The sequence below is a fragment of the Gasterosteus aculeatus genome, chromosome 4, assembly GCF_964276395.1.
Source record: "Gasterosteus aculeatus chromosome 4, fGasAcu3.hap1.1, whole genome shotgun sequence".
NCBI classification, from domain to species: domain Eukaryota; kingdom Metazoa; phylum Chordata; class Actinopteri; order Perciformes; family Gasterosteidae; genus Gasterosteus; species Gasterosteus aculeatus.
Window position 1 is genome coordinate 22,587,446 of NC_135691.1, and position 25,597 is coordinate 22,613,042.

A 25,597-nucleotide genomic window follows, 5' to 3' on the forward strand; every position below is an offset into this window, starting at 1 on the left:
TGTTGAGTCCTTGGGAAAAGCTCTGCTGTCTGGGGTCGATGCCAGAGCAGCAGATTCAAATGAGTTCCTGCTCCAAATGCTGCCCGTCTGAATAATTCATGGACAATATTTAATAAACTCCACAGTCCATCTCTGTAACGGCCGACCTCAGAGCACATTAAAAGGTTCATACTTTTCATTTTCTAAATTTGATTATAAGGCACTTAGTGGAGTGTTAGATAGAAGTCACCGATCCTGGTAGTGTCAGGGCTTTGGAGATGGTGTTCAAAAGTAAATCCCAGATCCATCAGCCAGCTGATGAGTAGACGATTGAGTTCCGATTGATTTTGCTGCAAACAAACAAAAGGCGCTATTCAAAAAAGCATTGTAATTAGGACGGGTCCCCTGCTCATTAGTTACTAATTATAAAGGTCTCTATATAGATATATATAGATCTCTTATAAGGTCTCTTTTCTTACTAGAACTATTGCGTATGAAAGGTGCGACTGACCTCTCGGCTTGCAGATCGCTCATTTTGCTAGTCTTGATAGATTTTGCGCCACAACTTATTATTGTTACGTGATAAAAAACGGGCTTGACATTTGACAACATTATTATACATTTTACCCAGCAATCATCATTTAAGGTCTGTATAGGAAAAAAAACATTGAATTTTTCTTTTGTCTATTCATAGTTTTTATCGTATACGTAATTTTTTTAATTGCTTCAGAGAAATTTACAAAAAAAGTAAAATGATTGGGATGATTTTTCCTTTTTAGATGTGTTTATGTTAATAAAATGGGATAGCTAGTAACTTCTAGTTCATCTTTTTAAGACAACCATATTTCTGATGTGTTTGCCCGAATCATCAGAAGCAAACTGATGGACGCCTTCCCCCACAGTAATGGTAGAACATTTTCTGGTAAAGAGACAGACATTTTTCTCAAGAGTTGGTAAAACTCCAAAACCACAGCTACACAACAGGCACTTACTTCAAGCCGGCACACGTTAGGCTAACATCCGCCACCAGATGTCCCTGCAGCTGTACGCAGGCCGGCTCAATGATGCAGCAAGATGGAGAAATCAGGAGCTCGCATATGCGTGTTGAACCAACAGGTTGCTGTAGTTTTACTGCACATCTGCAACTAATATTTCCTCTGTTACTGCTGCTGCTATTGGTACCACTGATATTATTGTATATATTATTATATCTTGTACTGTGAGTACCACCAACAACACTTCTACTACATTACAGCTAAATGATACCATTGTTTTTATTGCAATACTGCAACTGTTTGCTATCACCAACAGATCCAGTTCCAGCACTGCTACACTACTCTAAATAGTACTTGTCCTACCATGGGTGGATTACGAGATCCCCCCGGGCCCCCTTCTTTGTTTGCACACATCCCTTTATATATTTCCTGGGCTCCTTTAGGTCTAATTTTAGTGGTTTTGTGTAACCCTCAAGTCTTGGTATTTTTGTTGTCATTTTTAATCCCTTCATAGTTGTTAAGTTTCTCTGTGTAGAGGTTTTATGTCTCTTCATGGCCATTAGTGAGTCTCTTTGTAGCAGCTCGGTGTCTCCTTGAGTCTTTTTACGTTGTTCAGATCTCTTTATCGTCATTTTTAATCTCTTCCCGCTTGGTTTGTATCTCTTTATGAGCGATGCATTTTAAAAAGTGGGGTGTCATTCTGTAAGGCATCCTATTTTATAACGTTGTCAAACTCAAATTCTTTTACACAGCAAACAGTAACTAATAACACTATGGCACAGTGTGGTTCACGCCCTGTCTTATTTTGTAGTTTTCTGCCACTCGTGTCCCTGGGTAACTTCACTTCCTGCCTTGTCCTGTCATCCCCTGTGATTGTCTGATCGTTTCCACCTGTGTCCAATCACCTGCACCTCCCTAGTGTATTTAAGCCGTGTGTCTCTTGTCGCGTCATTGTCTATCGTCCTGGATGTGTCTGAATGAATGAAAATACTCCGTTAGGAATGTAGTGAAGTGGAAGGCTTAAAGCAGCATAAGATGAAATATTCAAGAGGTGGTGGAAAGTTACTACAAGTAGCTACTGTACTGAAGTACATGTTTGAGGTACTTCACCTGTTTTACTTTTACTCTACTGGGTAAACCCGCGGTCCGTGACGTGCGACCTATTCTATAATATGTGTAAAACGTTCTATTCTATTTGTTCTAAAAAAAAAGAAGAGCTACTGTATACGGTCATCAACAGGCTTAATTCATTTGACGCTGAAGAGCACATCTGGACGCGCTCATTTCCTCGTGCCCCACCCCCCCCGGCGGCGCAGTGGTACGCTCCGCGTTGTATGCGTTCAGTTCAATCGACCGGCGGACAATCCTCATCAGTACCAGCAGCCAGAGAGCCCCGGAGCCTCCGACAGACCCTCCCGGCCCTTCAGCCCCCCGCACAAAGCGAGCAGCGCCCCGCCATGAAACAGACTCTGAGCGAACTGCTGAGGATGAGCCGGATATGCCGGATGCTATTCGCCACTTGTTTGGGATCCTTTATTCTGGTCATCTTTTATTTCCAAAGTATGTTCCAACCAGGTAGGACCTCCCTCCTCTCGCCTCTCTCACTGTGCGTGTGTGTGTGATGTATGAGATGGCATGTTGACATATGGATCTGTCCGCGCTGTACACTAACGGAGGGAACGCATACACGACGCACGTGTGAGCGCGTCCATCATCCGGCCCGAGCACGACACGCCGCCGATGAGGCACCATTGATCCCGACCCGATCGTCTTGTTGCGCTTTTGTTGGGCAGTTCTCTCTCCGCGGCGGAGGCGAGCGTGGCATTCATGGAGATTTGTTTTGTCTCCGGAAACGTGGTTCGGCGATGGGAATCGGTCCGTGGGTAAAATCTGCGTGGGGCGTTTTATAGATTGTTCCCCATCTTGAGGAGGGAAAATCAATTGGGTGTCCATAATCTGGAAACGAACCGTCTCTGGGGAGAACTTAAGGACCAATGTCCTCTCTAATCGGTGCGCGCCTGGAGACGTGTTTAATGATTCATCACGCCACAAAGAAGTCCTCTCCATGCCGGTGGGGGTTCCGCGGGGAGAGTTTTCTTACCCATTATATTAACTGAACTGATCGGAGTGGGTCTGGATGTGGGATACAGCAGCGTGCCTGGTGCGCCAAAAGCAGAGAGCCCTGCGTTCTGACGCGGCAGGGTGGAGTGCGCGGTGTCGACTCGGTGATGCTGACAGTACAACAGGTTTACTGTACGCTGCACAGAAGGAAAACTACTCATTCCTGCTATTCGCTTTCCATCAGCAGAAATAGAATAATTCCAGCGGCTGAATAGAGGCAGTCTGTGTCATGCTTTATCTGCTTTATTAGTCTGCAACGCTGATCCTTGCAGGTTGCACCATATAGATGTGAAAATCGTATTCCTTAGTTTCGGTCTGTGGGTGCGCATGGGAAACAAAAGGAAGTCTTCATGTACAAGCAATGAAGCATAGCAAACAGCAGAGAGCCGTGTCCTCCTCAAAGAGATCTGTGATCAGGAGTGTTTCTTCTGAGTGAGTCACCAGTGTGACAATTTGTCTTATTCCCACAAAGGAAACCAACCTCATCAGGGAACATATTAAGAGTGAAATAGCCTGCACTCTGCCCACTATATATGAGGATATCATTAGATTACACGTCTAATGAGATCTTCTGCACGTCAGCAGCTAAACAGATCAATAGTTGGACACAGTCTGGATTTCTTGATAATTGGCTTTAATTCCAGACCCCACTGCCGTGTGTAATGAAAATAGAAATAGACAGGTCAACCATTTGACCTTTGGTTAAATCTGTGCATGACATTTGACCATTATAACCCCAATATAGGGAAGCAAGCATGCTGGTCACTTTGCCATGCAGGCTTTTTAGATGTCTAATAAAAGACCTGGTTCAACAGACAGAGACATCCATTGTTGCAGTTCCAAAACATAAGCAATTTACGTTAAATTAAAAAAGTCACAATACATTTTCTAATAGGGAGAGCTAAAACATTTGATAGATATGGTCATAATAACTACGCAAGAGAACATATTCATTGTTTCTTAAAACAGAACAGAAGAGTTAAAGGGCCAGTTCCCCCAAATGACTATCTCCCCCAGGCGAAGGCTGAGTGGATCATGTGTTCGGTCACGCGCGCGTATGTGTATGTCTAGCTGTCTGTTCACAACTAATCTGACACACTACTTTATCCATCATCGTGATGTTTTCTATGCTTTGTGACTAAAGATTCAACATTTTAGACCAACCTAGTTCTCTGTTGATGGCATTGTTTGACGGCTGACTCCTCTTAACCGATGGTAAATGCTAAATGGACTGCTCTTATATCTTGTTCCAACCACTCAAAGCGCAATTTCACTACATGTCATCATTCACCCATTCAAAGCTTTTTTTTACATTTTAAACAGGAGCATCTGCTGATTCATTTCCATATCAAAGATGTTACCATACACACAAGATTAATAAGAACCCTATTTTATTTTACTGTGAGGAAAGAAAAATGGAGTGGTTCTACTCCTCCGTGTGTGTGTGTGTGTGTGTGTGTGTGTGTGTGTGTGTGTGTGTGTGTGTGTGTGTGTGTGTGTGTGTGTGTGTGTGTGTGTGTGTGTTATTGAGTATCTTTGAGAGTCCCAGACAGTTAAATAATCTGAAAAGCATTCACACAGTGAGACCTCTCTGCTGTATGTCATTAAATGAGCTTCCAGGCAGGGATTTAATTGTTAAGGAACTAAACCAAGACTCCTTTAAACCCCAAGCTCCTCTGGATCCTGCTCCCAGAGTTGTGCCAATCTCCACAGGCATTGCATCAGCTTCTGTCTCACACACACACACACACACACACACACACACACACACACACACACACACACACACACACACAGACGGGTCACAAAGTGGATGTTTTATTCGGCTGTGGTGATGACAGGGTGCTGCATCCAGGACGCTCTGATTGAAGAGGAGAAGAGTAAAACTGGGTGTTTGTGCAGGAGCTGGGATATAAGTTTTAATGCCACAGTGTGTAGTTCTGTGTGATTACACAGGTGAGACGGATACTAGTGAGCGGCGTGTACGTGTTGTCGACTTCCTGTACATCTAATCCTAAAAATGATTTCTGATATGGACCCCTTTATCGCTCATTTTGTTCACCATTTCACCCCCACACTCCACCCCCCCCCCCCCCCCACACACACACACGCACACACATGGCAGCACCTTTGTTGTCCATCTGATGACGTCCCAGGCAGCGTCTCCCAGCTTCAGGCATGTTTAGCAGGCCTGGGAAACCCGTCTTGCCTCCGAGTGTAAACTTTCACCTTTCTCCCAGCAGCAGCAAGGTCATGACCTCTTGTAAAAGAGACAGGGGAGGGGGTGGGGGGCACAGTCCTATCACACTGTGGCCTAAACTAACACACACACAGCAAGTTTGGCTCAGAGACTTGGCAGTATGTTCCAAATAGAAAAAATGCCTTCTCTGCATCTACTGCGACCGACTTGCAGCTCCATCTGTTGTGGAAGCTGAAGGAACCGAGCGGGAGGGACGGTAGCCTGCAGCGCTGTGTTCAACAGCAGTTTGAGAGATAGCCAAATTCAATTTAATTTGGAGTGTAATGCCAACCACAGGGAACGCAGACAGAAAGCACAGCAGCAATGAAAACAGTAAATCTCATGCTCAGAGTCCAGTTAAGCTATTTGTCGCTGTGGGGTAAAGGAATACTGGTGAATAGTGCCATCACTCTGGTGGCCGCTCGGGATGTCCAGAGTTATTTTGACACTCGCGCCCCACCCACGATGGACCCTGTTGCTTGTGTTAGAAGCATTATTATACCACGTGACTTTCAAAAAACAGAACTGTTGTTGACTGATATTATTGTTTTCTCTAGAGTCTAGACACTATTTGTATTGGGGTGGAGGTAATACGTCTTTATGAAACCAAAGCTATCTCCATGGATACAGTTAAGGGAAAATGCTGTACTTTAATGCATCAGCACAGAGCTATCGACCAGAGACTGTTGATTTGGGGCCAAACCACATACAACGGATTGGTCAGTTCAATGTGTTGTGCCTGATATCCCCGTCGTTGGTGCCAGACCGAGTCAGAACCAAGTTCCAACAGGAATATTATCTACTCATCACGAACAAATGAACATTAGAGACTTGGCTACAACATCCACTTTGAAACTAGCGTTTGAAAATACTCCAAACACAGCTCCAACAATTTATAAAATATGATGTGCAAATTAGTCCAGAAAATGTGCGCATGTACATTTCCTCAGCAAAGATAGAAACTAACGAAGAAAAAAACGAAGCGCCGAAGTATTATTATTATTAATTTTATTTCGAACGCTGAAGTATTATTTCTCTCAGACAAACCTTCCTAAACCACAGCAAAAAAACCCACAAAGCATCCAGCATATTTATGATAAATGTCCCTCAGCTGCTAGTTGGATCCAATAAGATCAGAGGAATCAAAAAAGTGGCAGTGAATCGACCAACCAGAGGCAGACAAAAATCCAGATTCTGACTCATGTAGCGGTGAGGCCTGGACAAAAGGCTCCTCTAGAGGAGTAGTAGTAGTAGTAGTAGTAGTAGCATCAATGTGCACTGGGCTTTCACGTACATGTGTGTTTGGCATGGTGTCTCCATGTTTTAAAGGACTCAGGGCTGTTTAATTTCAAGCGATTCACAAAATATGTTTAATTTTGTGGGTTGATTTTATTGATTTCACTAAAAACATATAAACTGATTTTTACACATCGGAACACTCACACTCACTTTATCCTGACAAAAAAAGGTCCAGATAGACAAAGTAGTCATTACACTTTTTTCATGGTATGACATTTTCGGAGCAGAGAAGTTCTGTTCTGTTCTAAATTGAAAGGAAAGATCCAGTGTTGGAAAAAAGGGGCAAACTAATCTGACAAAACCACTGGTGGCGTCATAAACTCACTATATAATATCCCTCAGGTCATAGAAGCAGCTCCTTGACGGCAGTACTGTCTGTCTGCCTGCCTGAGCTTTTTCACATCAAGATTGTAAAGACAAAACCCTGCCGTGCGGTACACATAGCAGGGGACACAAATCCAAACGTAAGTGAAATGTCAGTCACCTCTGCCAAATGGAGGTCAGGCCCCCTTGTTAAAATTGAGCCAAACGGGTCGACTCGTTTAGTTTAGCCGGCACTCTGAGAGCCGTGAGCCGGTGCCCTCTCTGAATTCAGCTCCTGTTGCCCTACAGATCAGGTCTGCCTCATCAGTTCGAGTCTCCGTGATCAGCGCAGCAAAAATCTTCATTTGTTACTTTTCCTCTTGTCTTGTCTAGGATATTTTTGAGTGTGTGTGTGGATGCTGAGTTTGCAGCTTCTGTTCACCCGCTCTAACACAGTGTGATTCTTTTGCCTGCTTTCGCACCTCAAAGTCACAAGGCCTTCTGCCTCTGACATGCAAACGGACCTGAGAAGCAGGAGAGATCCTAAAACTCTATTCTTATTTTCTTTACTCTTCTGTGTATCGTTGTGTGTGGGAAAAGGGAGATATGTAACAAATCTACCCTTTTTTAAGCAAGCAATGGCAAAGTCTTAGGAAATATTTTCAAATTCTTGCCTGAAATTTTCAAAGGGAAACTCTAAATTCCTCACCTTCGCTGGTCTGTGGCTGTAACTGATGCTGTACTGTCGAGAGAGACTGCTGAGTCAACGGGGTCGGGGACCTCAAACATGTGGCCTCGTAATCGGAAAGTTGGAAATGGGCTTCAATCCTTAAAATGAGAACCTACAAGGCGTTATTGGACACTTTTATAGGAAACTGATTCATCTACAGTATATACCACAAGATGTCACATCTTTTTAACTAAGTCATTTTTTTGGTCTGTTCAGCAGCAATGTCCTTGAGGATCTGAACTCCTTTCACCGAATGGAGTTTTGGGTTTAATATTGGTTTGGGTCAGGCAGCAGCCAGAAGCCGACGCTGAGGACTCCTCGTTTACTAGACTGAGTCGATGACCATCTGCTTCAGCGTCTGGACCTCATTAGAGAGCCGATGAAAGGGCTGCTACAAAGGACACATACACACTCATTTTTTTTCATATTTTTGTTGTTGAGGGATTTCCATTGAGACTTTGTGAAAGTAGTAAGAACAGAAGACTTCCGCCTCTTTGTCGTCTGGTGAGGACACTTTTGTGCTTGTGTGTAGAGATAGCTCAAAACAACGAGTAGGCTTTTCCAGAGAGGAAACAGGAAGTAGACCCTGTCTGGCCTTCAGAGAGAGCAAGTGTATGTGTGTGTTTGCGTGTGTAGCTTTTGTATCCCTGATAACTTTATTTGTCCGTCAGCGAGGTCTCCCTGCCCAAAGGGGATTCTACACACATGAAACACACACACACACACACTTCTCCAATCTCTGACTGCAGACACATGAGTTGCACATGGGAAAACTTTGTTGACACTCCTATCTAGAAAACAGGTGTGTGACACTCCTGATGTCCTCATCATCTGAGGTTATACTATATATAAGTCTGATGCTGGCGATGAAACAACTTCAAACTGTTGCTTAAAACCGCGCTTGTGCAGTTTGTGTACTCGCGTCGAGTCACAAATAGCTGAGAAGGTGCGGTGTGGTGTAGACGTCTGTATTTAACAGATGACGGTATCCCAGATGTTTTATGGCTTGTAGCTGCTGAATCCCCAAGGACTGTTTTACTTTGCCATGAATCAGAGACGGGCACGTTATTGATGCTAAATTTGCTCGTCTTCACCTCAACATCTGCCCGCTAAGCAGTCGTAAAATGTGTCTCAGGCTTAATCGAGCTGTTTTCAGCCATTCATGCTCAGACGGGTGTCTGAATGATTCTCAAAGAGTAGGTGCTACCTAGAAGTCGTTATCTGGTTCATATACATCACACATATTATATGTCCACTGTCAGTTGTTACTATGATTATGTGGGTTTAAAGCTGCAAGTGTATATGTGTGTGTGCTGGCAGGTGAAACCATGTACAACAATAAACTGAGACATGGCAACCAACTGTCAGACTCCCATGTTCCACACTGACATCTGGTCTGGTCTATTTCTGTCAGAAATAGTGTCCTAAAGTGGATGCAGGGCTTTCCGTTTTTTTCCTTTAAAGCCGTCAGTTTGAGAGACAGCGTCACAAATGTTCTTTTTATGGATTTCTCCAACCAGCAGTCTCGTAATAAAGAGTCGTGACCCTCAAACGTCTTGAGATTTACTGTTTGGTGTTCTTTTCAATGGATGGTGGGAAGTTCTGGAATGTTCCACTGATTAATATTGACTTGTTGCAGTTCATGCAAAAATGACATTCTTGCAGATGACAACATGCAATGTCCAAATAGAAGAAGCAGATATGTTGTGATGAGAAGCGGATAATGGTTTGGAGAAAAGGCTGAAATCTTATTTAGATATCTTCATTCATTCTGTGTGAAAACCGGACAAATAAACTGTCATTGTTTGAATGTGTACAATTTAATAAAAAGGGTAAAAAAATATCCAATTTAGCCGTCCACCCACGTGCCACATTCCCATTTCCCCCATCTTGCCATTTCCTTTATCCAACAGAACCATATGCATTAAGGATTAGGCAATCCTTGGGATACAACTCACTAACCAACCAACTCACCAATAAATCACAGTAAAAGCATAATAAAATCTATTAATTAATTTATGTACAAAGAGGAAACCAGCAACGTCGGCCGTCTGAGGCGCCTTAAATAAAAGCCGAAATTAAACGTACATTTTTTCACTCTCTGGGGTAAATATATATGAAAAGTTCCAGTGTGGGTTTTGAAAAAAAACATTTTAGTGAAACCGCTCTCCTGAGGGTCTCGAATGACATTGTCATGTCTTCTGATGTAGGTGACTTTTACGCTGTAGACCACACCATCGTGATCAGGAGGCTACGGGATTGGATGGGCATATCAGGCATAGCATTAGAGTGGCTTACCTTGTCCCTTGCTGACAGAAGTCACCTTGCTGTGGGCGAGTTTGTGTCTAATACTTCTCTATTGTTTTGTGGTGTGCCACAGGGCTAGGTCATTTGTATGCTGATGATATACCCCTCTTCTCAGCCAAAGTGAGGTTTCCACGGTAACTAGGCTCTTGGACTGTGTTAATGCAATCAATGACTGGACAGCAGAAAACGGCTTACAACTGCACAACACTGAGACAGAGGTCCGAGTCATTGCACCTGAAGAGTTTGTCCATACGATTAAGCAGAGCATTGGTCCACTGCAACCTACGTAACTTTCTTCAATCCATGTCATTTGACTCCCATATTAAGCAGCTGCCTAAATCATGTCTAAATCAGTCCTACATATTAGAAATATCAGTAAACTGAGATCTGTGGTATCAACTGATGAACTTGAGATGATCATGCATTCATCTTGTCACGGATTGACCACTGTAATTTGCTTTTTTCATCACTTAGTGTAGCTGCTCATTAAAAACCTGTTAACCGTTTGCTGCTTACCAGGACTAATTCAAGGTCTGACATCGCCCTACTCTGATCTCTCCACTGGCTCCCTGCGGCTTTTAGGATACACTTCGAAGTTCTCAGCCTCAGCTGCAGAGCACTCCACGGTCAGGCTCCTGCGGATGTAACTGATCACCGCTTCACCCCTGCTCACCCGCTCGCACTGTCAGGTCTAATGCCCTGCGTCTTCTGTCTGTTCCTCATATACACCTGAAGACCGGAGATGATGGAGCTTTTGACGCAGTGGCTCCCAATCTGTGGAATGCTCTGCCCGCACCCCTACGCCTTGCAGATTGTATTCACGCATCAGCTCAAAACTGACCCTTTCAGACTGGTGTTTTTGTAAAAGCCATGTCCTATTCATGCTTTTAAACTTAATTGTACACTGTTTTACATTATGCATCATCTCTGGTGTTTGTTATTTATTGGCCCTACGGTCATATTTGTATTCCTCTTTATGTAGGATTCCTGCCGGTAATGCACTTTGTGATCTTGGTTCGTGAAAAGCACTCTATAAATAAATTGGGTTTACTTACTTACTTTAAGTAAATCAGAGGAAGAGTTGTTATACATTTTATATCTGGCTAACTTTGGAACTTGCAGCCCCTTCTCTGATACCCATCTGTGTGCTTTGAGTACTGGTATGCTGATAGATGCTGATAGGTGTATAATGGGACTGGAATGGTAACTGTGGTCACTGTCACAACGTCGGCAGGCCCAGAGCGGAGATGTAATCGCACTGCCGCTGTAGATAAATATTGATTTGGTCGTTAGGTTTTAGCCTCCGGGCAGTCTGCCGCGGGTGCGTTGGCCGCATGTGGGCATGAACAGCAGCGGAGCACGGCATTTTTAGGCAGTGACAGAGCGGCTTTCAGACCAGATCTCACAGCCAGTGTTTACCTCTGGAGTTCAAGGAGCCAGGAGAGGTGTTTGTGAGTGTGTGTTTGTTTAAGATGTCTACGTAGGCATACAGTTTGGCCAAAATTAAATGAATTGAAATGAATTTTATTTTGTATAGCTCAAAATCACAAATTACAAATTTGCCTTAGAGGGCTTTACAGTCTGTACACATACGACATCCTAAATGTGACGAGGATAAGGCAGTGACGTTGTGTGTTTGTGACTGGAATTCTTATCTTATGTCCATGCATTGTTCAAGGACTTTAGGGAAAGTGAAAGGCAAGTCACCTCAAAACAGTGTGTAGTATGTTTGTGTGTGTGTGTGTGTGTGTGTGTGTGTGTGTGTGTCTGTGTGTGTGTGTGTGGGCCAAATGCACTGTAGACTGCATGCGTAAGAGAAGTGAATCATGCCTTTAATTAGGTGGAGGAGGGATGGCTGAGCCATGTGTCTCATTAAACCACTGGTGGAACATTTAAACTTGTCTGCTCCAAACCAGCAACTGAGACACTTGAACAACTGGGAAGTACTTTCCAATCCTCCTCCGCCTCCCCTCTCTTCCTCCACCATCTCCCTGCATATCAATCCAATCCTTTTACTAACGAAAAGAATAATCCAACCGTTGGTTCCTTTTTAAACACTGCCAAATGTCATTGCTCATTGGCATTCTGGCTTTTCAAGGAGGGATTTTGTGACTAAGTGCTGCAGTTAAGTTACCTGCTTATCTTTAAATGTGTCCCATCATGCTCCACTTCAGTAAGAGAGCATGGGTTTTCTCCATTTCTGGCATTAAGAGTAATCCATCAGAGTTTAGTCCTGGCTTCCCTCTCAATGGGAACACCTCCAATTTTACACTTAAAGTTTTTTTTGGAGTTGGCCAAAAAAGGCAGGTTGCCTCGGCTTCTACCGATTTGTGTTCTTGACTTATTCATTATATAATAATTGATTAATTCATTATTTTTTTGCTGAATGTTACTTTTTCAATATAAGGTATGCATGAAACAAGCTGCATGTTTTTTTTTGCCGCTCGTAATTGATGATGGCAGTTTCAAGTTTACCCTGCATCTTCTGTTGTAGAAAGTAAAATTACTTTTCTTTAAAATGACTGACATGACAATTTAAATATGTGAAGATTAAACCATTATGTGCAGTTTTACCTGATTTCTTATGCAAACCCCATTTGCCCCAATCACTCATAGCCCCCCAGCGTTTCCCATATTGCCTCCTTCTCCATCCCCTTCACTTATCTCTCTCTGCCATAATCCGTCCATCTGGGCTTGGTGGTGTCCAGGGAGTTTTCTTTCCAGCCTTGGGTTATTCTGCCAGCGTGGCTGGTTTGGCCCGCTGAGCTGCCATATGCTGCCATCGACCTCACTGCATCCTAATGGTGCGGTGCGCCGTGGCAGTGCCGAGCCCGCTCAGCTGGTCTGGAGACTCAAAGACTCCTCTCATGTCCCTCCAAAAAAGGGGTCAGGGCGGACATGTTGGCAGAGCAGAGCAAGCAAACCTTTCCTCATTACTGACTCAGCAAGAAGTGTGCTTACACATGCACACACGCACACAATGGCCTTAGTAAACCTTGAAGCCAGAGCTGTGGAGCGGTTTTACAGGGCAAGCTCGCTTCACAAATGAGCCTATTCTCTCGTGAAGTTAGCTTATTCCCTCAGGATTTAATTAGATTTTTGGCGATCTGCCCAATCTTCAATCCTGTCTGATATCAGAATCAAAAGCAATTTATTGCCACATAGGTTGTACATAGAGAACTTCTTCTTGACGATTCGTTCAATATAAGCATGAAATAGAATAAAATAAGATGAAGTAAAAATAAGATACAAATATACAAGACAAATGAAATAATATAAACAGATAAGTATGTATGTATGTGTTTCTATGGTGAAAAACTACCAGAGATGAATTCTGCGTTATCTGCAAATTCAGGACCTTGACGGACTAGTGAATAGAGGTGTGGTGTACAGGGAGAAGAGCAGAGGGGAAAGAATGCAGCCTTGGGGGGAACCGATGCCGATGGGCCGAGATGCTGAGACATGATCGGCCAGTTTCACGTGCTGCTTGTCAGACAGGAAGTCAGTGATCAACTGATCACTATCAAATGTCAAAAGAAGAGTCTACAGTTCAAGACAAAGGTGGAAACGTTTGCTGTTCGACATGATTTCTGCCTACACCAAATACTTAAAATATCTGTCCAAAGGCATCTATCAGTTTCTTACAGAGAAATTAGGAGAAACCTTAAAAATCCTGAAAAATAACTTACTCATAAAGTAAAAAACTGATTTGTGCCACTGACCCATCGCCAACCATGAGTCGGATTCTGAACAAGCTCCATTATTAGTGTGGTGTCTTAGATGGTTGTTAGCTTTTAGCAGCCAATAGTGCTAAGTGCTATAAGTTTGGGGACCCGGATAACTTTGGTTGTGCTTCTTTCTCTCCAATATTAATTTACCAATTTATATAATTTTTTTATTAAAGAGACTTTTTTATAAAAAGTCTCTTTATCACAACTACGAATGAGCATAATGCTTACTACCGTTTGTACTCTTAAAAACCATTCGAACCATTGTATTCCCAAGCTTGTCATCCTAACATCTTGTGACAGACAACAATTAGTCTGTATTATTGTAATACCACTAATGTACACATGGTCATTATTTATTGATGGTATTCTTTTCAAGCAAAACTGAACAACAGCAAGGATAATAAATCCATACATTTGAAATAAAGTCTACAGCAGACTCTCAGTAGGAGCTTCTACGTCCAATTTATGAACCTATTGCCAAATCATCTAATTGGGAAACATTTTTTTAACTTACATATCACCGTAACCGCAAACTAAAGACACACCTCTTCCGACTCCACCTCGACAAAAGACTAAGAAATTGTAGCACTTAAATTGTACTTATAACGGCTCTTATCTATAGCAAATTGTAAATTGGCTTATTTGAGGAAATTGCACTTTCTTGTTTGTACCCTTATGGTTGAATGCACTTATTGTAAGTCGCTTTGGATAAAAGCGTCAGCTAAATGACATGTAATGTAATGTAACATAATTATGCCTTATTACTTCACAAAACCTTGATAGCAATATTTCCAGTAGAGTGAGTGAACAAAACCATTCATGAAATATGTGTTGCAACCATATACGTATTTATATTGACCCAACCGTTGGGGGGGATTCATTTTTGGTTTTGTTGAAAATCTATAGTTAGTACTTCTCAACGGTACAAAGCTATATTATAATTAACAGAAAATTATTTTGCAGACATCCCTGGATCCCCCTTCGAGCATCAAGTACATTTGATTTTTGGTGGATATCCTTGATTTTCAGTGAAAGCAGCCTAAATGATTGTATGTATGTATGTAGTTTATTATTTGCAGTAATCGAAAATCTAAAGGAATGACCCCATACGCTTTTTTTCAATGGAACCAGTCCCATGCAAAGTCCCATGCAAACTATTGCCCATAAACAAATGTTTCCTCCTGCAGCACTCTGTTGTCAATGTAAAAATAGTTAGTTTGCCTTTGTTGAAAGGGAAGCGTGGCCATTGACCCCCTCACAACATCTGGTTCCACCCATGCTCCAAACCACCCAGAACTGTCTGTGGTTCAGTTTCCATGCTGGGTCACTCCAGGCTAAACCATGTCTGAACATGACATTAGAGGAACATGAATACAAGGATAAAAACAGAGGACAAGGGGGAAGGAAAGGTATGACAACAGGGGAGGGAATGGGAATCATGTGATGGCATCTGGGATGCAAAATTCAGAGGAAGTTCATTTACGTAAACTGCGCTTGAATTGACCAGCGTTGAGCTGGAATTAGTGCTGGACGTTCTGAGAATCTGAACCACACTTTCCTTGAACCCTGTTGCTTCCGGTTGTGCTATGGTTCTGATGATGATCATTATGTATCTTTTCATTTCAGATCTCTGAACAAACACTGTAACAAATTGCTGTAAATTTACGCTGCATTTCTAACGGTATGTTACAGTATGTCATAATAACTGTAATATACAGTTAAATTTCCATCCCTTGCTTGTAAATGAACGGCCAATGTCATGAATAAATAGTTAAAGCTGTCAATTTATAATAGCAGACTACCGCAATTCTGCATGTTACATATATTTTATGAAGTTGTGGAACTAAACATACAAGTGCAGTGAATCACAATCCATCTACATCTTTTGTAGGTTAATGTATGAAAGCCCATGTCAGCCACTGAAAAACAGGTCATCATAATGAGATAGTATCTCATGAGATATGATGATGACTTTGACTTACAGGACATTACTATACATGCGGCTGTCACTTTTATCCAAAACGCCCATGGTTTGACATAATTTTATTTGGAGTATTTGGGGGTTAGGTGTCTTGCTTAGGGACACATCAACTTGGCACAGGTAGCAGCCAGGATTCAAACCGCCAACCTTGTGCTGCACAGCACACCCTCCCTATCCCATGCGCCGCCTTCACTGTCATTTCAGTAGCTGGAATGTAAAGATTATAAATATTTGTATTATTCAAAGTGTTCATTGCCTAAAAGTCATTTGAGTGTTAATCGTGACCGACTGCTCCTGAACGTGACATCAGACGCGTAATCTCAGTTCATCCAGAACACCTGTGCAGTTCAACATCGGAGAAGTTTCTCATTGCCTTGTCTCCCCAAGTAACGTTGGTAAGTGTTATTTGCATAGCATGGTTAACATTCTCCTTCCTTACATCTTGTTGTCATCCTCAACTTTGTAATTTTAATATTTTACTAATGAATGATATTTTACTCATTTTTTTTTTCTGAAATGCCGAACATTTTTGTCTTAAAGGCATTTAATAAACTCCAACCGCTATGACCGAAATGAGTTTGGTTGTCTTTCTTTAATTTGTGGGGAATTAATTGCAAAAATATACGGTTATAAGTAAACGGTAACATTCTGGTATTTATAACACAAAAACAGTAATTGTATGGTACGAAACTGTAATCCAATATATGACAACATACCGTAAATTACGGTAGGGCACTGTAAATAAAACAGTAAGTTAGTAGCGTCGACTGCCAGTACACTACCGTTAATTCACAGTAAAATTCGTTCAAGTTTACGGTAACATACAGTAATCCATTTTACGGTAACATAGTGTAAAAAACATTTACGGTATTATACCGTATAATAACGGTAAATTCCTGGCGTCCTAGCTGCCAGTAAAATCCCGTTAATTTACGGTTTTAGGGTGTATGAGACATACTGGTATTGAACTGCCCGTGTGAAGAATTAACCTATAAGAGTCCGTGCGTTCTTGGTTAAGGAACTCTGGTCTCACTAACTTAATTCCTCATTTTGGAAAGAAGTGAAATTACTTCCCTGAAGTAATTCTCTAACTACTCTCGTCCCATCTCCCCTTGTGTGTGAATCTCATTTTTAAAACTCCCCACATGGGGGCCAAATAAGGAAAATAAATCCTGTTATATCCCAGCATTCACACAGTTCAACATGTTGTTTTTAATGCTTCCCTTTTCCCACAAATCCGTTTCAACAGAAAATCCAGTCTGAATACAGTTGCCATCCTATGAACAAGCAACGTAAACCTTATTAGAGCTACCTTGGGGGCAAAGACAGGGATGTGATACGAAAGATGTCAGTGGAACATTCCTTTCCTAGTGAAAGGTCTGAGTGATGACTCATTGATGCCAATTGTTCAAAACTGATATGAGTTTGGGTTCAACTCGTGTGGAATGGAATTCTCTGCTCAACTTTGATGCAAATATCTTTCCTTCCTATTTTCCCATTGTCTCCATTGATTCCTCTCCCCTTATCTCCTTGCCTCTTCTCTCTTGCTTCCTCTCTCCTTGTTTCCTCTCTTGATTCTTCTGTTGCTGTCTTAACTTGTTTCTCCTAATTCCTCCCCTGTCTTGAGTTTTTTCCTCTCCTTTCTGAACTCCTCTCCTCTCTTGATTCCTCTCCTCATTTGAGTCGTTTTCCTCAACCCCAGCGGCCCCTGTAGCCCACGGTGCTTTCAACAGACGGCTCAGTAGAACCTCAAAGTAATCCGTCACTCTCTGCCCGAGAAGGCCCATCTGTTCTCTGCTTCTGCATGCTTGGAAGAATCCGTTTGTGTGCTTCATGAATCACCTCTGATGAGGCGATATCTACGAGGACCAGCTAGGCGTCCGTTAGCCGCTGACAGAGGCAGGGAAAGGATGGAGGAAGGGGAGGTAAAAAGAGAAACAAAGAAAGATGAAGGGAGGGAAACGAAGCGAAACGCCCAGAGCTTTTACACCTTCCTCCCACACCCAGCTGGCTTTGCCGGCTGGAGGGGGTTGCTATGGCAATAGGGAGGGAGGGAGGGCTGCAATGGGAGCAGAGCAACCTCCTGGTTGGCTGGGATCCACCAAAGAAGAGGTGTCTGGGAGAGCTTTGTTGTGTCTATTTTTCCCCCTCAATTTCAATGCAAAGGGTTTTTAACAAGTTGAAAATTCAATGAGATGAAGAATAATCTATGGCTATAGTAACCTCTGTATTTACCATCGCTGTCAGGGGAGAACCAGCTTTTCAGTGACTACAGCAGTCCTGTTTACTTCCCGACCATGATGCATTTTTGAGTTCATCCAATGGAGTTTGAAAGGGTTTCATTAACGAGAGCGCGTATCATTTTCTCCGCCCATAGAGAAAACGGTGGCCCTTTAATTAGAGTTTAAATACAGAGAATATGAATTTGGAATCCTGAGGTTTCCACTTGATGTTGGCAATATAATCAACTGAAAACACACACACACAAATATGGGTCATGAAGATTTGTGTGTATTTGGAAGTGTTGCCGCGACATTCAGTCTGCCTGGTTTTATGATTATGTTATAGTGATATTTGCGCAAAACCTCTCTATTATGGCGGCAAATCACTATCAAAATTCGAGAGCGCAAATTAGGTTGATGCGCGCGCGTAAATCAAACATCCGCGAACAAATCTCCGTCTCGAGACGTGAACTTCTTCGCTCGCGAGGTTAGTCTCTGCTCTCTCTTTTTGACAGTAAGGGGGCTGAGCCAGTCACCATGGTATCTACATCTGATTGGTTATAAACCCCGTCTTTGGATTGGCTGGAGTGATGCATTCACACAACTATAGAAGCCCATTTCCACACTAATGTAAGGGAATAAAAAGTCGAAATTATGAGATAAAACGTTGTCAAAAAACAAACGCCCCCCTTCGGTAACCGTAGTGGACCGTAGATGACAACCAGCTACAACCATCATTTATCATCATTACCGGCACATTAAGAGCAATGCGTCCAGCTCTCAGACTGGTCCGTATTTGTAAAATACCGGGATAAAAAAGTCTGAGATCTGTGAATATCTTGCCAACTTTCAATACGGATCGACTTTTTGAAACAAAAATAATAATGAGGTTGTAGTGAATGTGATATGTGATATACAATATATGCGCAGGCTCCTCCATAGTTCGGTAAAGTTAGCAAGATATTCAGATTCAGACTGGCGGACAATTTTATGTTAAAATACTATATAGATGTTTTCTTCATCACAATTAGAAGCACTATAGACAGCAAATATGGTTAACATTTACAAATTAAAGTAAGTACTCGTTTTTTGGGGGGATAAAATCAAGAAAATCATTTATAAATCAAGATATGAGTGGACAAAATTCAACAAATTTACAAATGAAACAAAGTTGTTCATGGTTCTGTAGGTTGGGTGGATGGGGCACCAGTATTGTCCTCCTGAATCCTCCTCACGGTGGCTGCAGAGGCTGAGGTTCTCGGAACATGCTGTCTTCTCGGGATTTGTGGTTTCACCAGTGTCTTTCCAAGTTCCTCGAGAAAGAGGCGTGTCCTCTGGAGCTTCCCTCTGTTCCACTCTGGGTTCAATGCCATGCAGATGACAAAAGGCGTTGTACGCCGAGATGTCCAAAGAAAATCACCAGTGGCCAGCGTAGGGTCCTCCTCTTGCAGCTATAGGCAGACACCAGCTTGTCCATGTTGTCCACCCCTCCTTATGTGGCATTGTAGTACATAATGTCCACATGAGTCGCCGAGCCATGTCCAGGACAACTCTCATCCCTTGAGGACAGACTGAAGGTACAATTTCCACACTTTTATTAGCTCGGGTCCAGTGGACCAGTACACCCTGTATGTAATATAAATGTGTAGGGGGGGGGTTACGGTGTGCAGTCGATGAAAGTTTTTGCAAAAAATGAGCCAAGGCCAATAAGTCTGGCTTTCAAAAAATAATGAATCATATTATTTTTGTTTTGATGAAAAATGAAAACGGGTCCCAGAGACCCGAACACCATACAAGGGTTGATGCCAACTCATCACTTCCTCCACATTTTCCTATTGTACAGCGTCAATACAGCCTAATGTGCATTTAACCAGCGCTTATTTTACCAGTGGCCATGCTAAAATCACCAGCATGTCACTTGTGATTCCTTCGATCGTTCTTAAGCTGATTGAAAACCACACTTAATTTACATGACAAAAGTACACGATCTTGTGAACCAAGCTGGAATCGAAGGTGGCACAGTGCAGTACAACACACGGCCAAACGCACTGTTGATCTTAGTAAATCATCTTAGTTTTGTTAGATCACAAGAAAAATCCCATGCCATTAAAATATATGTATACATATCAGCATTTGAGAATGAATGGTGTATACTCTCTTGGCCCTTATCTCTCCCATTATAACATCTCCCACACACACACACATCCTCCTGCCAAGTCACGACCGTGGTCAGCTGTAGATCTGGCTGACAGATAACAGAGACTCTGCCTTGTATCTGCATCTCTCCCCGTCCAGCAGCTCACTGAATTATGCTCAGTCACTAAGGCTTCGGAAACCAGGGCCATAATTCACCGCTCCAGTCTATTTTAGGAGGACTCCTTCCAGTCCTTGAAAAAAATAAACACACACACACACACACACTATAATTAAGCAGTACAAAGTTACAAGAGCAGGCAGCATCTGCGGTATCAGAGTGCTCTGAGAGAGAGACAGGGACAGAAAGACAGACGGACGTGGCGGCGAGACTTCCTCCAGAAAGTGTGGCGTCAAGGAAGTGACGGGGAAATATTGTTGGGCGACGGCTGTGTTAAAGTTGCTCATCTGCTTTGGCTGATGCTGAGGAATCAGGGCTGCTGCATTCCAGTGAAATGTGGGATGACATTATTTTCATTTACATGCAGTCAATAGAGACTGATGAGCATTCGCTATTTTTTAGCTTAGTGGTGTGGTTTTCTCACCTCTGAATGGTGATTATGTATTCGGCCCTCGTAGGTAGCAAAGCTCATTTGTTACAAATAAAAACACTCAAACACATTGAAACTAACCATTCGGGCCATTTATTTGAGAGGCGGATATGAAGGCCAGTTTTCTTTCTGCCTCTCTTTTACATCCAGCATGCATCACTTCCATTGCATGCATTAAATTAGCATATTTGCCAGGAGTGTGAGACCAAGCGAGGATTTAGAGGTTATCGAGGTGCACCTACTCAGGGAGAATACATTAAACAGGTTAGCAACACCAGGGAGAGAAGGATGACATGAATTATTTTTTTATTTAATGATGTCTTTCATATGGAAGCCCATTTGTTATTATGACTGAAGGGAGGACAGGGACGTCTGGCGTACAGTGGTCCGCGTTTAGCGTATAAATTCTAAGGCTAAATTATCTTCGGTATTTCCGAGTCCCAGATGAATCAAAGTTATTGGGGAATAAAATACGTTATAATATATAAAATATATCTAGTGATTAGTAACGTTTTAAAAGAGAGTTCTCTTGGTTGAACCAGTGTTGCCAACTCCTCAACGAGGAAAGATGCTGCAAAATCAGCGGTGCCTTTGCGCGTCCAGACGTGTGTCTCCTCTGTGCTCTGACTGCAGCTGGACTGCTGCAAGCTGCCAGGTTTCTGTGGGACAGTAACCGCAAAACAATACGTGCTTTCACGTCAGACACCATAAAAGTCTCTGGTCGCTTTTGACAAAAAGTCGCCAAGAGGGTTTGGATAGTTTACCGAACAACAAAAGAGCCTGCGCATGCGCATATCTTAAGTCATCATTTTTATCTCTCAATTTCAACATTCTTAAGTCATAATTTCGACTTTCTAACCCTTCTGTTTTTTGGGCTTCCATACATTCATTATCATTCCAAATACAAATTATGGTGATTTCAAAGTTGGACTTAACTTCAGCACCTACGTGAATCAAGAGTGTTTCATTTCCAAAACAATTTAAATCGTAATTGGAGATGATTATGGAGTAAGATGGGTCAATGGTCATTCATAACATAATTATCAGATCTCTGCTGAAAACAACTTACTGTACAATACAGACTTAATAAAGGCCACACCCACCACCTCATCTGTCTTGAGTATGTGTGTCTGTGTGTGCGAGCGGAGAGGAAGTGGGAATGAGGAAGAAAAGCCCAAAAGTTAATAGATTCATTTAATTTGCTTGCGTGAGGAGGAATTGATTTCCTCTAAATGTCAGTGGAGATGAAAGCAAAGTGGCGGCTCGTTAACGAGGAAGCAGAGGCCTCGAGAAGCAGAAAACACGCAGGGAAGCACTCTGCGATAGACAAACCCATTATAAAGAATAGAGCTCCCGAAGAGTCCTTACTACACACACACACAACTGATTGAGCACCCTTTTTTTTTACCTGTTGGCTGAGTGTGGAAGTAAACAATCTGACTCCCTTTGTTATCTTTATAATTAATATACCACACTCATTATTAATACAATACACACTAATAACTCCATCCATCACTAGTGGAGCGTGCACACACACTTTAAGGCTACTTTGAACCACAAACTCACACAAACACTATGGCCTAGACACACACTCACACACACATCATCTTCACATTTTTCTACTATTTTCAGCTGCCCAAAGCCTTTTAGGTCCACATACACACACCAAAATAGACACACCCACACATTATCCATAGTCATTTTGTGTCTATTTTCACCACGCATGGAAAACATCCAACCTACACTTTAAATCTATTTTCAACTGCACACACTCATGCATCACCCGACATGCACTAATTTGAAACCAATCCCCTGAACCACATGCATGCACATTTATTTTTGTAAGTCTGTTACTAAGACACACACACCATACACACTTCATCTCTGCTCCCTGCTGATTTGAGGAGAGGAGAGGCTCTATCATTTCTCTCCACCAATCTGTCATCACCTCTTTACTTCTTTTCTTTGTCTTCATCCAACATTCATTCATGGTCCAAATCCTCCCTGATCTACAAACAGTCTTCGATCAAGGAATTCTACACACACAGTCATGTGAACACCTCAAATGTATTCAAAGTAAACCTTATGGAACCGCTCGTAGGGTTTGAGGTTAATGTTCATGGAGGTCATAAATGATAAACCTTTCTTTGTTGTTATCATCCATGTTTTTTTTCATACTGGACGCAATGCACCGGCCTTTCATCTATAAGTGATTGTCTTCAGAAAAGCAGCACTCTCTTTATGATGCAACGGCAGCGAGACACTTCAAAAACCCTCGCTGGTTTCATTGCCAAATTAAGAGCTTTTTTTATTGCCCTCTTTGTCTTGCAGATAATGAAAACTTTTTCCCATTTTAATATTTCCATTTACCAAGCCTACCCTTTCTCTAGATTTTTGACACACAAGTCTGTCTGAAAGGTAACTTTCACTGTTTGGTAAGTAAGAAAAATGTATTTCTAGAGCGTTTTTAACAGACCAAGATCACACAGTGCTTTACGAGGCAGGAATTCAACATGAAAAACACATAAAAAGAAAAACACAGTGTGATCATAGGGTCAATAAATTACAGACAAAGAGAATACACAATGCCGGTCTAGAACATGTGCTTTACTCAAAAGCCAGTCTAAAGAGGTGCGTTTTGAGCTGCTGAGTGAGGACGTTTACAGAAATTGCCAGGCTTAGAGTCGAAGGGAGAGCATTCCACAGTTTAGGGGCACGATCATCTTAAGGTGTGTGTGAGGAACAGACAGAAGACGCAGGGCATCAGACCTGACAGTGCGAGCAGGTGAGCAGGGGTGAAGCAGAGCGGTTACATACGCGGGAGCCTGACCGTGGAGTGCTCTGCAGCTGAGGCTGAGAACTTCAAAGTGCATCCTAAAAGCTACAGTGAGCCAGTGGAGAGATCAGAGTATGCGGGCGATGTCCGACCGTCGATTAGTCCTGGTGAGTAATCTGGCTTCAGCGTTTTGAATGACCAGAAAGCGAGCAGCTACACTAAGTGATGAGAAAAGGGAATTGCAGTAGTCAAAGCAAACACCGGCTCGAGAGTGGCCACCTTTGTTCTCTGTTGGTTGCAGCTTGATGTCGCTAAATCTTTCCGAGTGTTCGTCTAATATGAAATATGTGTAATGCTACAGTCGGGTGGTATTTATAAAGGTTGGACGGTGTATATAAGGTACATTTTATAAAATAAATGTATCAAGCCAAACAAGTAGTGTACTTCTCAAAAGAGCTCATGTAGGACCCCTTAAAGTGCTCCTGGTACCACAGAGGCTGTGTTGCTAAAGGTTTGGATGTGTGTGTGTGTGCAGAGGAGACTGGACACAGTGCTGTAGGTGTGATCTACTGGTCTTTTTCAGCCTCTGGTCAGAGAGTCCTGACTTATGGGACAGGCACAGACATTAAATCTCCTCGATCCACTGTGGAGGGTGAGGTAAGACACGCTCTGCTGTGCTCTCCTCGCCGTCTTTATTAAACGTCTTCTTCAGCTTGAACGCTGTGTACAAACCTTTTGGTATTTTATATAAATCAACCTTCCTTCCGTCTTGTCTTAGTATCCCCTGTTGCTTTGGTTTTCCCTCTCTATTGCTAGGACCAAAGTACTCTCTCTAGTTAGTCCCCGAGCCCAGCCTTAGGCTCCTGAGGGGGCCGACCTGGCCCTGAGACTCAGCTCTCCCACAGAAACCCTTAATCGTCGGGCCACACCCGAGAGAGGAGCTTGATGAATGAGATGAGAAAGAAAAGATTGAATGTGGCGCAGAAAGGGCTAGAATGTGGACAACCTCAAAAGTGGCTTTGAAAGAACAAGTGGGTGAAGGGGAGTGGGGATAAAGAGTGGGAAAGACAAGAGAAAAATGAGCTCATAAAAGCTGCTTATTAGCTTTGTTGCAGAACATCTCATTTTCAGCCTCTGAATCAAACAAGGAAAACACTGCAAACCAATAAACCTGGCAGGTGAGAAAAAGTTTAGCATTACATTACAGGTCATTTAGCAGACGCCTTTATCCAAAGCGACTTACATTACACTTTAAACCCATGGCTTTTTCACATTTTGCCAGGGAGCAATTAGGGGTTAGGTGTCTTGCTCAGGGACACTTTGACCTGAGACATGGCGGCAGTCGGGACTTTAACCACCAACTTTGCGGTTTCCAGTGCACCTGCTCTACCCCCTGCGCCACGACGACCCCTGGCATGAGGAAAAAACAAATACTTGAGGGATTGCAAAGGCTTCATCCAAACTAAGTGGTTTTCTTTTTGCTCGTAATTACTCATCATAGCCTGAGTTTATTACGGCACTACTCTGACTGATATCAAACAGCATGCATATGTTTATTTAAAATTGAATGCATTCATTCGCATAGTATAAAAAAAAAAAAAAACTTCCATCCAGGTGCCTGCTTATTTGCCTTATTTCAAGATACATTTACGTATCTTAAAAAGGTTCTTGAACATCTCAAACATACTGTACGTTATGTACTCCACGTTATTCACATACAGTACATAACTACAAAATACAATATTATTTAACCCAACCCTGATCTGTTTTTGTGGCGACCGTGGCGCATGGATAGAGAGGATGTGCTGGCAACTGCAGTGATGATGCTCCATATTCCATGTCAAAGTTTTCCTGAGCAAGGCACCTAACCTCTAACTGCTCCCCGGGCGCCTTTACGGCAGCACACTGCTCCCACTGTGTGGGATGGGTTGAATGCAGAAAAGAATTCCCCCCCCCCCGGGATTCATAAAGGATACTGTATTCTTCTTCTTTTACAAAACAAGTATTTGGGTTATCTAAACCTAACTTAACATAATTAACTACGAAATAAACAAACTTATTGGTGGCTGTGTTTTTTTTAAAGGTGATGATGGAGAGCGATGAAATGTCAAAGGATCACAGAGCTGAAAATGTTTTATTGGGAAAGAAACTGAAATATAAAACTACCTGG

At 42.5% G+C, this 25,597-nt stretch overlaps 1 protein-coding gene across 2 annotated transcripts in view; it reads left to right on the top strand.

Moving 5' to 3' along the window:
• The first annotated feature begins 2,304 nt into the window (after window positions 1–2,304).
• Window positions 2,305–25,597, top strand: part of chst11 (carbohydrate (chondroitin 4) sulfotransferase 11) — a 68,227-nt gene continuing 44,934 nt past the window's right edge. The window contains exon 1 of one of the 2 annotated variants that reach the window (XM_040174337.2): window positions 2,305–2,534. In XM_040174337.2, coding sequence (XP_040030271.2) covers window positions 2,309–2,534 — 226 coding nt within the window. In that variant the 5' untranslated portion in view covers window positions 2,305–2,308. Of the gene's footprint in view, window positions 2,550–25,597 lie in introns of both variants that reach the window. The other variant, XM_040174336.2, reaches the window with a different exon arrangement.